General features: G+C 36.8%; 1 protein-coding gene across 6 annotated transcripts in view; it reads left to right on the forward strand.

Moving 5' to 3' along the window:
- Window positions 1-14,795, forward strand: part of nrxn2a (neurexin 2a) — a 362,195-nt gene that overhangs the window by 156,378 nt on the left and 191,022 nt on the right. For 5 of the 6 annotated variants that reach the window (XM_079586617.1, XM_079586622.1, XM_079586618.1 and 2 more), the window contains 3 exons: window positions 848-874; window positions 9,695-9,814; window positions 11,140-11,521. In XM_079586617.1, coding sequence (XP_079442743.1) covers window positions 848-874; window positions 9,695-9,814; window positions 11,140-11,521 — 529 coding nt within the window. The remainder of the gene's footprint in view (window positions 1-847; window positions 875-9,694; window positions 9,815-11,139; window positions 11,522-14,795) is intronic. The other variant, XM_079586619.1, reaches the window with a different exon arrangement.

Below are 14,795 nucleotides of genomic sequence, written 5' to 3' on the forward strand. Positions count from 1 at the left end.
GTTTTTTGACCGCCAAATCAACATACTGTATTAGGAGGATTTTTAAATGATCATGTGACACTAAAGACCGGAAGTTCAGCTTTGCCATCACATGAATAAATAACATTTTAAAATATATTACAATAGAAAACCACTATTTTAAATTCGAATAATATTTCACATTATTACTGTTTTTCTCTATAAAAAATAAATGCCGTCTTGGTTGGCTTAACATTAAAAAAAATTTACATTAATGAAAATGCACCACCCCCAAACTTTTGAACAGTAGTGTAACATTTATTGATTAATGAAATTGAAATTTAATATAATTTTTGTTCATTTATTGAATCATTTTAAGTAGATTTTTAGCAAGCTTATACCATGTATACAATATCCAACAATCCCCCCCTGTTTAATAAATATAAGAAAACAGCCTTTTCAGAGCAAGCATATTGAGATATATATCAAAAGGCTGAACATTTTTGCACTGTGTATTATTTATCTCATAGACGACCTGTTTTTTAAACAGAGCATGAGCTCTTGGCTGATGGTGCAGACTGCCCTTGCCTACAGTCATACTGGCACCACCCACATACAGGAAGGAGGCAAAGCACAGGCTTAATGCAATGTTTTGTGTGTGTAAACTGTATATAAATTGCCAGGTGATTCTCAGATGTGCTGTCTCTCGTCCTGTTTGTGGGGTGTGGGCCCTTGTAGAGAGGGCCATTCTGACTCTCACCTTGTCCCCGGATGGTTGACTCTATGCAAAAATTGTTTATTTGTCTGCAGATTGAACCTTGAAGGATGTGGTTTTGAATTTTAGTTTCTTTTCCTTTAAATCTCACCATCTCACTCTCTTTCCCACCAGATTGTATCGGGATAGACTGTAACCTTAGTAAGTGATTCTTTTATCTGCAATGCTATTTTTGTCTCTTTCTCTCTCTCTCTCTCTCTCTCATGCTCAGCCCCAATTCATCCAAAGTTTCTTCTCCTCCCTCGTAATCCTGTCTTCCTGCACCGTTAACACAGATTTTCTTTTGAACATGTTCCCAGTTGGCATCCCTCTCTCTTTTTCTCTCACTCTTTCCCCAACACCCCCCTCTCTCTTGCGTTCCCTCAATCTCAATCTCTTTTGTTACGCAAAATATGCCGATTTGCTGCGGTGTTTGAAATTAAGCATAACCATCTCGACAGTTTCCATTTCAACACCATATGTTTCTCACTGCTCCAGTCTGTTTCATGTCCCTGTGGGACTCTTTTACATAAGGAAAATACGATAATAAACCATATAATAAAAGAAGAAATCTTCATTTGCCAAATCAGGCGTGAGGTTGAGCATTGCCTGTATTTGAGCAGTGTTACATCCATGTGTTGGGAAACGGTGCAATCCTCAGTATTTAGCAGTGCAGTGAATCTGAAGGTAAGTAGTGTGAATGTAATGTTCAGTATGAGACCAAAGGACTGTGTATATGTGTGTGTGTGTGTGTATGTTTGTTTAGCTAGATTAAAAACAAATTTGTCTGCAGAAGTTGGCTAAATCTGACACAAACTTGTATGGATGTCCTCATTTGGATAACAATTAACTAACATAGTTGTATATTCTAATAATTATTAAACATTTTAAGAGTAGAGTTAAGGTTTAGGTTTGTCAGTAGTATTGTTTATAATTATTAATAATTATTACTACTCACTGGAATGCTTTATTAAATTGAATGGATCTATCTATCATGTATATTGTTTGATTTCGGTTTAGTGATCCTACTTGCATATTAGCTCACAGTTTCCCAAGGAAAAAAAATGATGCATATAAAATAATAATAATTATTTAATATAAAAAATATACGCTACCATTCAAAGTTTGGTGTGGGAAAAAATGTCAAATGTTTTTGAAAGAAGTCTCTTGTGTTCATCTAGGATGCATTTATTTGCAAAAATAGTTAAATAAAATTTGTAATATATTACTACAATTTATACAAAAAAATGTCATTTCTTCCTGTGACGACATAGCAAAATGTTCAGCATCATTACTCCAGTCTTCAGTGTCACATGATCCTTCAGAAATCATTCTAATATGATGATTTGCTGCACAGTTCTTATCATTATCAATGTTGAAAACAGTTGTGCTACTTAATATTTTTTAATGCAAACTGACTTTTCTTTATAATTATTTGATTAAGAGAATGTTCATATTTAATCGAAATTTTAATATTTTGTAACATAATAAATAGATTTACTGTCACTTTTGATCATTCTTGAGTGCATCATTGCTGAATAAACACATTAGTTTCTTGAAAAAACATTTTAAAATGGTTGTGTATATATTTGGTAAATAGCCTGGTAATAAGTAGGATAATGTAGTAGTATAATGTCAGCTAATTGTGGGACATTTATTCTTTACTTAGTTTAATACAGTATAAGCAGTATGTCCTCATATTGGATGTTTTGTTTTCGGTTTTATGAGTGTCAAAAAAAAAAACGCGGCTACAGCATGTGACTTCATCCTTTTTTTCCTTTGTTTGAGGATTAAAGCTTTTTCCATTTGCTTATGAAATTCTAGACTACGAAAATGTATGCCACATACAGTATTTACATGTAAATGATGCCTCTAATTGTGAGATTTGTCTCTCTAGTACATCATTAGTCATGAGGTAGTAGGTGTTTGTGCTTCAGGACACAGTTCCCAAAAAAAGCATGAAAATCTTTTGCATAGTGAAAATGTTGACATGTTCACCATTCAAACGCGTCATCAAAAATCGTTCATTCATCTGTGATAATGACTCAACAAATTTGGATTTGTGGAATGCTTTTCATTATAAATGTTAAAATAATTCCAATGAAAAACAGATGTATCAGAGCATGATGCGTCATGTGCTCATTTAAATGAACTGTTTACGCACGACATTTAAGCTGCAAGTAGGCCCACACAAAATCTGCACCCACTGTTCATATAGATCTACACATTCGGAGCAGAAATATTTGGATACTAAGGTTATGTTTTTAGGTATCAATTACACCATATACAACAGAATTTTACAGATTTCCCCAAGTTAAGCTCATTTGACAAAACTTAATGCATAATTTCTTCCTCAAAATATTTCCTCAAAATATTTTCTGCTTGTCCCTCCTTTTCTTAAAAAAAAATAAAGTTATTCACTGGAGTGTTTACACTGGATGTGAATGGAGAACATTTTTAAACATTAAAATACTGTTTTGATAGGATAGCCACAAGACGTAAACAAACTGTTAACATGATTTTAATGTGAAAAAAAAAAAAAAACGGTTTACCTTTTTTATAAAGATGTATGCAGTTTTACAGCTTTGCCTAAAACCATAAAGCAATCATAAAATAACCAGATTGTTGCTGCTCAAATAAATGATTTAATAATATTATAAGCTTCACGTTTCTGCTTCTAAATCTTCCCAACAATGGCCCTTTTTATTTTCATTTTAAGTGCCTCAACCGAACCGTATAATGAAAATGAGGTTCAAACAACAAATCTAAACGATATACTATATGTATTGTAATATTTGGCTGTTACTGTATTCTAGCACTGCTGAAGTGCTGTATTGACCATCCAGGACTGGAACTTTCCTGTTCTAATTAACATATCATGAATTCATTCTCACTGTCTACCACCAGGTGGCAACATACACCATCTATTACAGCATCAGATTTTGTCTCAAGCAAGAGCTTTTTGAAGGACTGAATCTACAAATCATCCCTTTTTAGGGAAGGTAACATCCTTATCAAAAACGTTACAAACTACAGTAAACGCATTTGATGACACATATTACGTTTTATGGCACTCTCGCTATTTAGGAGCCGGTAAGCGATTTATCGCGCATAATGCTCACAGGATGATGAATCTCTGCTTGGTCATATGTAGATAAGTACATTCATAATCAGGCGAGCATGACCATTTGATATGTTAACCTGTGAAAGTGTTTCACAGTCCCCTCTACACTCTCAATATTAACTTGATGGGTATGTCAAACATATTTAGACTGATGGAAGTTTTAATGACAGTAAAATGTTAATTGACTTTTAAATAGACAGAAATGCTGGTAGTTAAAGTAAATTATACCCAATTAGGGCCCTCTGCCATCTGTTAGAAGTCTCTTTTTTCCTCTCCTCACCATGATGTGCATTTTAAACAGTCTAGCACGTCATGAATACGAAGCAGATTCAGATGACGTTACCATGCAAAAATCACACATTAATGTTAAGCTAACATTAGGTTTTGATGGATAATTGACATTTTCCAACGCCTGAAGCTATTCATCAAAGTTTGACATGAAGATCTGCATTGTATCCAGCATTTCTTGATATCTAGCACTGTTCTAACTCGTATTTGCATACAATCACAGGTTGTATTTGCGCTCGAATCCTTTATGCTGTCGCAGTTTCATCCGTAATGCTGAGTAACACAAGGCCGAGCCGAATCGACGCGTGCGCTCTTAGATTTAAAAGCAGGGATGGGCAACGATTTAAATTTAATTAACAAGCTTGCCAGAAGGTGTAGAAAGACAACTCCCCCTCGCTCTGCCTCCTGCCCGCTTATTCTGGGGTTTCTTTCAGAGCTGGAAGAGCTAATTAGAGGGATGATGTGACATCGACACATTCCGATGCAGATAGTGTCACACGTACCTGGTCATTAGGAGTTTTACTCGCAGGTATGTACAGTACTGCATCTATAGTGCGACTTTGGGCTCCAAACAGATTGCCTACCAGATTAAAACCAGATGTTTTGCTTAAACGAAGTCATCCGTGGAAGATATATCAGATTCCGAGTGCTACAACACCCCTGCAAATAGGCTGACGTTGTTCCTCGGAGGGTCTGTTGACTCCAGCAGAGCCAATTAGAGTAGCCAGCAGTGCAGTCTGAGGGGCTTTGAAGCGCCATGAAGGCTGAGGCAGCTGCATCGGCCTGACCCATTTTTCCACGCACACCCCAGGCACCTCTGAGCCCACGCCAACCCGGCCCGCAGTGGCCTGGCAGCAGGCGCGTCTCAAAACCGTTACTTTAGCATATTATTGGCGAACTTTCACTGCTGCCGATTGGTTTCGTGTCGGTGTTTGGACTCTTGAGGGTCTGAAATGGATTTGGTGTGTGTGTACTGTCACTTTAAACCCGTGTGCCGTTTTGTTCCCCGGCCATAAAACTCCTGAGCCTGTTAGGATTATACACATACCCAGGGCCAATTCAATTTCATTTCAATTCAGTTTAAGTATAACGCGTTTGTCTCCTGTTACATACTAACGCTCAGGCATCCCCAGTCACTCTGTGTTATAATGAGCAGAACTGTTTTCAATAGTTTTTTTGAAGCAATTTTTAAAGACGCAGAATCAATGCGGTTTGTATTTATAAGTGACAAATTTAAACGAGAAACAAAGAGCATATTTATACAGTCAATAGCAGAGCTGAACTAGAAGCTGCAGATGAAAAAATTGCTTTTAACAATCACACATAGACAATAATGAGTTACACCCAACACTGATGACATTCACAACTAAGTAATTAATCACTGTAATTTAATTACTTTTCCCTTGAAAAATAAAGTAAGGGATTACTCTAATTTAATTAGTTACTACTTTTGTAATTACATTAAATACTGTACAGACTCTAGAACATTTCTATATAAATCAATAGTGGGTTTAATCTCTACATTTAGCGTCTGATGTTAAAATGTATGTTTTAATGTAACCTTCTCCCTTTAAATACTTATGCTCATTTTGAATTACACTGGTAAAGATGTAATTAGTAGCTAGTATAACTGTTTGAATATTTTATCTCTATTTATTGTTACTCGTGCCTCATTCCCAGTCTTGTTCCTTTTTCATGGATTGAAAAGAATTACAGGCCTGGGAGAGTCAGGGAGAACATGAAGCCAATTGGTGTTCACCGACCTTCTTTTCATTTACTTGCAAACATCAGCATTTATACAGGGTTCAGGAGGGTGTAACAGCCAACCAATGAGAATATACTTTATATTCTTATGAGACAAGTCCATTTATGGCTACTTTCTGGCTGAAGGCAACCCTTTCGGGCCCTCTCTCCTAAACAAAAAAGAGGGTCCCTTTTTAGGCTGCTTTCCAAGAAACACACTCACATTCACACAGCGCGTTGATCCCGGGAAATTGCCGTATAATTGCTAGAGTGCCTTCTGTGTTAACGCAAACACGTCCCGGGATTGATGCCGGGATGGGGACCTAGTAGGCTAACACTGCCGGGATCAGTCCCAGAACGCGCTCTGTGTGAACAAAACCCTGGACCAATGCCGTAAAACGGTATTTTGTTGCTCTTAGAAGAAAGTTTGTGTTTGTCATTAACAAAGAAAGAACGAAAAATGTCTGCAAAATAGAATGAAGCAAAGACCAGGGAGCTCCTTACTATCCACGCTGAAGCTGAGAGCGCTCGCCAGCTTTGTGGAACGGTACGCGATGCGTTAGTGTACGACCGAATCCGTAAAAAAATGCTCGAGCGTGGTTTCCCGAGATCGAAAGCGCAGATCATTAGTAAACTTAATACACTGCGTACAAAAATCCACCAAGTGCACAACTACGATGGAAAGAGCCGTGGCGGAAGACTAGACTGGCCTTTCTACAACACATCCCGACGTCACAAATATTTACAGGATCTTTACGGGATGTGTGTGAACACACTCACAGATTTCGGAAAATCCAAAATCAAACCAAAATCAAACAATCCCGGGACACATTTTCCGTGTATTTTCCGGAATCTCTGCGTGAAAGGGGCTATAGAGCCTACATTTAAAACAGATGTGTGCTTGCAGAGAAGCAAGAACTTCTCTCCACTCCAACCCCCGTAGCCTCAAAGACAAAAAAGGAAGAAAACAGGGTGAACCAGAGACAGAAAAGTCAAACTGATTAGATTAGATTAGATCTTGCAGTAACTTACCCAACACTAAATGTAATGTAAATGGATTATGAAATAAATATTTTTCTCCAAAACAGGTTGGCCACAATTATTGGCATCCCTGGAAATTCTAATGAGAAAAATATCTCTGAAGTATTTCCCCATTCGTATAATTTTTAGCACAACAGGGTGACTAAGAAAATTAAGTTGTCCAGCCATGACTTCCTGTTAAATAAATATGAATATAGAGTTATCACGAAGCCAAATTCCCTTAATTATCCATCACAATGAGTAAAACCAAAGAATATAGTTCTGATGTGCAGAAAAAGATTGTTGAGCTTCACAAAATAGAAAGTGACTAAGAAAATAGCTAATGCATTAAAAATTCCAATTTCCACCATTATCCATTTAAATATATTACTGGAACTTTAATATTTTGGGCTGTTTTTTTCTGCTGGAGGTCCTGAACATCTTGTTCACATACGTAGCATCATGGATTCTGTCAAATACCAACAGATACAAAATCAAAAACCTGACAGCCTCTGCTATAAGTCTTATAATGGGTTGGATCTTCTATCAGGACAAATAATCCAAAACAAACATCAAAATCAACACAAAAATGTATCAAAGCACAAAATGAAGCTTCTGCCATGACCATCCCAGTCCCTGATCTGAACCCTATAGAAAATGAGTGGGCTGAACTGAAGAGAAGAAGCACAAACATGGATCTGGGAATCTGAAGGATCTGGAGAGATTCTGTATAGAAGAATGCTCTCTGATCTCTTGTCAGGTGTTCTCTAAACTCATCAGGCATTATAGGAGAAAACTCCGAGCTGTCTTGGCAAATGGAGGTTGCAAAAAGCATTTAATAAAAGGATGCCAGTAATTATAGCCAATGTGTATTAGAGACAAACATTATTAAATAAAGAGATTTTCTCACCATTTTCAATTGTTTAATGAAAGGTTAGATTTTTGTGAATATATCAAAAGGATAAACAATGCAGATTTGTTTTCACAGCCTTCTTGATCATATTTACCAAGGATGCCAATAATTCTGACATTGGGTCTCATTCACTAATAATTGCAAGGATTATTTCGTATTTGTACACACAGGAGAACTCCGGAGAAGAAAAACATTTGCACATGATTTATTTATTTTTGTTCTTAAAATCGTTCGGACGCACATTTCACACACAACTTTGTGTGTACACATGCTTAGTGAATGAGACCCATTGACTGTATAACAAGTTTAGATGGAAATTATCTCAAGCTGACTTGCTGAAAACATTACTGTAGCTTTACCCATTAATATACACATTTATGAAAATAAATTCCAGCACACCTTTACAACAACCCATAATGAAATGACCTTTCACAATAGATAATGCTTTACAATGAACTCTGTTTGAGAGCTACATATGACAATTTATCTGTTCAATAAAATACCTTACTCACCCGTTGAGTCATAAAAACACCATCTCTGCTCTGTGTTTTACATTTAAAATCCCCTGCTTCGCCATCGCTGAAAAGCCAAGCAAATCCTGATTCTCATTTGTCGCATTCTCTTTTTGCCAGAAGACTCTTCTCTGATCGGCGTTATTTTTTAAAACGGGTGATTATCCGGAGGTTCGAGATTTAGCTGCTCCATATAAACCTTTCTCACTCGTTGTGACACCTAACCTATGAAGTTAGTTACATAGTGTACCTTTAAACGGCTGAATAATAATATACTATATATTTTAAATCTTATAATAAAGACTGTGATATATACTAACATCTATCTCATATTAAATATTTTAAATAATCCTGCCCTTATCCTAAACAAGCGCATCAATTGCCATCTCAGCTGTATTCTATCATTTAAATTGAATTTAACTCTAAACAAGTTTAAAACATACTGGGAATGTCATTAAAGCCTTTTCCCCACAAAATTATAGGACATTAAATTCATATTTGTATAAAGAAAAGCAAGGTTGTTTTCTCTGAGGGGGCAAAGGAGGCAATAGTCCTTTTTCACAAGAATCAGATTTTACGTCCTTATGCGATCATGCGCAAACATCACCAAACAGACACTTAGAATGGCAAAACTAACTGAATTATAAGTGCCATCATTTAGAATTAAACAAACTAGCATTTGTGATGACCTGACGCTAATTCAAAAGATTAATACAGTACATTCCTGGGTCTTCATGTAGTGAAATGTTTGCATATTGTGAATATTTCACAGTTGTTTTATTCAATTTTTGATTTAAACGCAGCCCTGGTTAGCATAAGAAACTTCTTTCATAAACATTACAAAATCTCACAGAGTATTTGCAGCACATGTGTTGTCAATCTGAAGAAGATGTTTTCTTAATGTTTTTTTTCGGGTTTCTTCAGTTGCAGTGCATTGAGCTCGCTTGGTCACCTTACTTATCTGTATGTATCACCATATATACCCTACATAGGCTCACAGAAAGTCTTAGAAGAACAGCATATGTACGTGTCACGATTCTCCTTAAGGAGTGTCTCAGTGCGTATGTTTTGTGTGGGCGCGTGGTTGTGTGAAATGCAAATCAGTGTGTTTGCGTCTGTAGGTATGCTCATGAGTGTCAGTATGCTTGTCTGCACTCTCTATAGAAACGTTTGAGTTAGGAGATATGTCCTGTCAGTTCACTCTGAGTACGTGTTTGTATTTGTGTGTGTGTGTGTGTGTGTGTGTGTGTGTGTGTGTGTGTGTGTGTGTGTGTGTGTGTGAGTGAGTGAGTGAGAGCACCAGGCCTGTGAGGTAGACTGTGCTGTATTGATAAGACGGGAAGCTTGCAGTGGTGTGTGACTTTGGCCCTCTCTCTTTGCAGGTAAAGGACCGGAGACTCTGTTCGCAGGGCATAAGCTGAATGACAATGAGTGGCACTCTGTGAAGGTGGTGCGCCGTGGGAAGAGCCTGCAGCTTTCTGTTGACAATGTGACCGTGGAGGGTGAGCGGAAGACCTCACACACACTGTACTGTATATGGACACATGGACAATTATTACAGTTATAATAGAGTCAGGACTGAATCTTAATATGCCTGTGTACACTACATTCAAAAGTATGGTGTCAGTAAGATATATATATATTTTAAGGAATGTAATAAAAATTCATGCATTAAATTGATCAAAAATTTACATCCATTTGCAACATTTAAAAAGGATTTAAATTTTAAATAAATGCTGTTCTGTTTGAAATTTCTATTTGAAGGATCCTGAAAGTTATTATTTACAATACTTTTTTTCATCAATGCTACATTAAATTGTTCTTTTGAATTCTTTATTTATCAAAGTATCCTGGTAGATTCCTTTCAAAGTTTCCACTATATTACTAAGCAGCACAATAGTTTTCAACATTGATAATAATAAGAAATGTTTCTTGGACACCAAATTAGCATATTTGAATGATTTCTGAAGGATCATTTGATACTGAAGACGGCAACAATAGCTGATGAAAATTCAACGTTGCCATCAGATAAATATATTACATTTTAAATATATTATAAGAGTTTTGTTTTGTTTATTTTGTTCGATTTTTGATTAAATGCAGCCCTGGTTAGCATAAGAAACTTCTTTCATAAACCGTAAAAAATCTCACTGACCCCAAACTTTTGAACAGTGTATATATACAAGATAATATGTACATGAAATTTAAAAAGGAAAACATTTCGGACTGAAATTAAACTTTAAAGTGAATGTAAACATGCTTACTGTATCCTAACCACTCTTTTTCGCTGGGTAGCCCCGCCTACTGTGAAACTATGAAATCTAATTGGCCTAAATTCTTGCTCCTCATTGTGAATTCTAATGTTTCCAATTTGTGTATGAATCATTCACATTGCTTTTGTGAACCAAATGATCCAATCCACTGCCAAGGTGTGACTCGAAAGAATAGTTAGTTTGCAAATTGCTACTCTATTCACTGAAAATATTGAATTGTTCATGAAATATGAGTTACATTTCAGTATGTTTCTTATAGGAAGTTATCTTCATGGATTTTCACCTTTAGTATACATAGACTTGCTGCATCATACCTAGTTAAGGCAGCATGTTATGCATTCTTCGTTGTGGTGACAACTGAAATATTATTTATAGAACAGTTTTCCAGGTTAAAATTCATCTTGCACATTGCAAGTTCAGCGTTACAGCACATCCAACTCTGAATTGAACATCAAAAGCTGTACTTGCCTTGGGATGGGCTCAGGCAGCACGCCATTCCCTAATATCTTCAGTTCCCAGACCTGACTAATCGAGCGTGTTTGGTTCCGCCACAGGCCAGATGAGCGGAGCACACACGCAGCTGGAGTTCCACCACATAGAGACGGGCATCATGACCGAGCGGCGCTTTATCTCAGTCATGCCTTCCAACTTCATCGGCCACCTGCAGGGCCTCGCTTTCAATGGCATGCCGTACCTAGACCAGTGCAAGAATGGTGATATCTCCTACTGCGAGCTCAACGCCCGCTTCGGCATGCGCCGCATCGTGGCCGATCCGGTCAGCTTTCGGAATCGAGGCAGCTATGTGGCGCTGTCCACCCTGCAGGCTTACGCCTCCATGCATCTCTTCTTCCAGTTCAAGACCACCAGCCCCGATGGTCTGATGCTGTTTAACTCTGGAGACGGCAGTGACTTTATCGTGATTGAGCTTGTGAAGGGGTGAGTGGGTGAAGAAAAACAAGTTTATTGTATTCCTGTGATTTATACTCCTGCACCATGGTTTTAAAGACCCTATTAAAATAAAATGATCATTTTGTAGCTTTTAGTTAATTGTCAAAACTCCCTTTTAGCAGATATACACATTCAGAATTTGCAACAGTGTTATTTTAGTAATAGTTGTATACTATACATTTATATTTTGAAATAGCTTTTGTGTTATTTTAGTAATACATATATACTTTATATTTATATATTTATTAAATAGATTTTGTTTTTATATTTTCAGATTTAATTTTAATTTGTTTGATTATTTTTGCTTTCTTTATTCTAGTTTTAGCTTTATTTTAAATTGAAATTGTTTCTATTTATATTCATTTTTATTTGAGTTTCATTTAATTTATTAAAAACGTTTTTTAAATTTTTAGTTAAATAATAACAACACTGATTTACTGTCTTTTTGTTTAAATATGCCAAAAATAATGATGACTCATCTTGCACTACACAGATTTTTGTCCAATCAAATGCGCTTTAGAGTGAAAATGCCCCTCGTCCTGCATCAAAAAAGAGAAGTATTCTGCCCAACGGTCCTGTTTCCATACGAATTGTGCTTAGGAAAGAAAACTATCATCATCAATTGATTTCGTGTGGACTTTAAATGGCGAAAATATAGGATACTGGATTTGACTCCGCCCTCTGCTGCATCAAACCAATCAGAGGAAAAGCTCATTGAATAAAATCTGTTAATTATTAAAGGACTTTATGGCTTAGTCCTGAGGAGCGCATCACTATTGTCCATACTCATATTGCTAAAAACAGCATTAATCATTAAAATCATATTAATAAAAGCCATTTGATTAAACTATGAAGTTAAGACAGGAACTATAAAGAAGAGATTAGAATAGAAGATTTCAGAACATCACTGCACAAATAAGGAACTAGAAATTTCTGAAATAGGCAGGGTATTATGAAATGATAATAACGCTGAGAACTACCTGATTGAGAAGAGAGAGAGAGATGAAATTAGGGTGCAATATAAAGTTAAGCCTTATAAGAGCTATACGTGATGGAAAGCCTGAGGCCTGAGAGACAACGAGAAAGAGACCTTAGCTGAAAGCAACGTTTCCTGAACCATTCTACAGCACTACAGCAAAGGAAATTATATTATTCTCTGAATTGTGAGCTTGCAGTCTCATTTGAATGTGATGAAAAAGACTGTGTATTGTGAAACAATGCTAAGACAACACTTCTTTGTTGGCTGCACTCAAAAATATAGAGTAGTCCGAATCAGGAACAAATGACTCTTAGAAGTCGGCTTGTTTAATGATTTCCCCCAAAAAAATCTCAGGCTCTGTTCCAAAACCTAGTGAGCTGCTTTTGAAGGTGTCATAGGGGCTCAGAAAGCAAAGCCTTTTCCAAAAGGCGGGCATCTTAATTATGCTGCCTACTAAGAATTCATGTTTTGGCCAAATGCAAACGAAAAGCCTTTAACCCAATATTTGCATGTGCTATGAATTTTTATGTTTATTAGTGTGTGCTGTTAGTCAAACTCTGTTGAAAATGAGTTGAGTTTGCTTCAGTTAACATGTTCCCTTAGAAGGCAGCTGTCTATGTAGGCAGTATGCAGCAAGAGGTTCAAAAGGTTTGGGATCAGAGCTTGAATCTGTCTGATGAATCCTTCACTAAATCTGACTCAAAGTATTGACCTCATACAGTACTAACACGTGTTGTTCATATGACAATGTGCAGTTATGGTAATTTGCATATATGCACAGTTATAAACAAACATTTGCCAAAAAAAATGTTGTAATAAATATTTGCTAACTTTAGCTTAGGATCCCATTCTCACTATTAACAAGTTGCCTATTAGCATACATATTACTATGATACTGGCTGCTTATTAGTACATTATAAGGCACATATTAATGCCTTATTATTCATGATCATATTCTACAGTACATCCCTTTATCCTACCCAATAACTAAACTTAACAACTACCTTACCAACTATTAATAATCAGTAATTAGGAGTTTATTGAGGCAAAAGTCGTAGTTAATGGCTAGTTAATAGTGAGAATTGGACCCTAATCGAAAGTGTGACCTAATATTTTAATATCATTTGGAAATAATTAACATATTCATTCAGTCTTTAAAACATTGCAGTATGTTACCAAATTAGCATTGTAAGTTGTAGTTCAATTGTGGGTTTGAACCTATTGGGGAGTGGGTGCGATTCTATAGGAGCCATTGACAGGAAGAAAAAGCCCTTGAGATGGTAAACAAGTCTTTTCTTCTACTCCACCACCCATATGATATTATAAACAGGGACACTGAGACATTCCCACTGACAGCTCAAAGTTCAGCTTCAGTACATTACACAGATTGTTGGCAATATGATCCTTTAGCATACAAACATCAGTCCCGAGAGAGTCGAAGCTCAAAGGCCTTTTCCGACAGAACTAACACACACTTGTTTTTGTAGAAGAGTGAGTTGCAGATATTATTGCAGGAACTCCCAGAAGACACAGCAGATATTCGAGGGAGCACATGTAAGCAGCTAGTTTAACACATTCAAATATAAGAGACATCCAGATGAAGTTAAGCCGCCACGCTAAACAGCGTGTTTAAGTTTGCGATTAGTTAAGAGACATTACTTGGATGTGAATCATAGCCGTGGGAGGGTGAGTCAAGTTGCATTATAAGATTCGCACATTTGTCTCCTTGGCATTTAGTTAAAGGTACGAGGAGGAGAATCGCTTGATGAATCATCACAGGATAGAGGCCATATTTAAATTTAAACAAATTCTGCATGAGTTGCTTTTGGTTATGCGTAAATGCTGATCGGTATCTGCTAGGAAGCAGCTCGAGTTATTCTTTGACGTTTAAGCGTACGCCCGATGACTGTGAGACAACTGCGTCTGCTTGTCAATCAAGAGCGATTTTAGGGGAATGATTGCGTGGATTGCTATTCTTGGCCTCGGAGACTCTAATCGGCTCACATGAAAAGTGCAAATCCATTTCAAAAAGATAAAGTAAGCACTGGTGATCTTGATGGAAAAAAAGAGCAACTTTTAATCACATGTAATGTAAGTGTTATTTGATTAACGCTATTCTATTAATTGGCAGCTCACTCTGTTCCCAGCCCACATGCCAAAGCCGCCACGTGGGAGATCCGCAGTCTCGGATCAGTTATTTCCTACCAGCCTAGTAAAAGATTTCTCAGTTCAATCATACTGCCTATGCCAAACATAGCAGGTACAACAACCTGATTTTCTCTA

The sequence above is a fragment of the Phoxinus phoxinus genome (assembly GCF_949152265.1).
Source record: "Phoxinus phoxinus genome assembly, chromosome: 17".
Classification (NCBI taxonomy): Eukaryota; Metazoa; Chordata; class Actinopteri; order Cypriniformes; family Leuciscidae; genus Phoxinus; species Phoxinus phoxinus.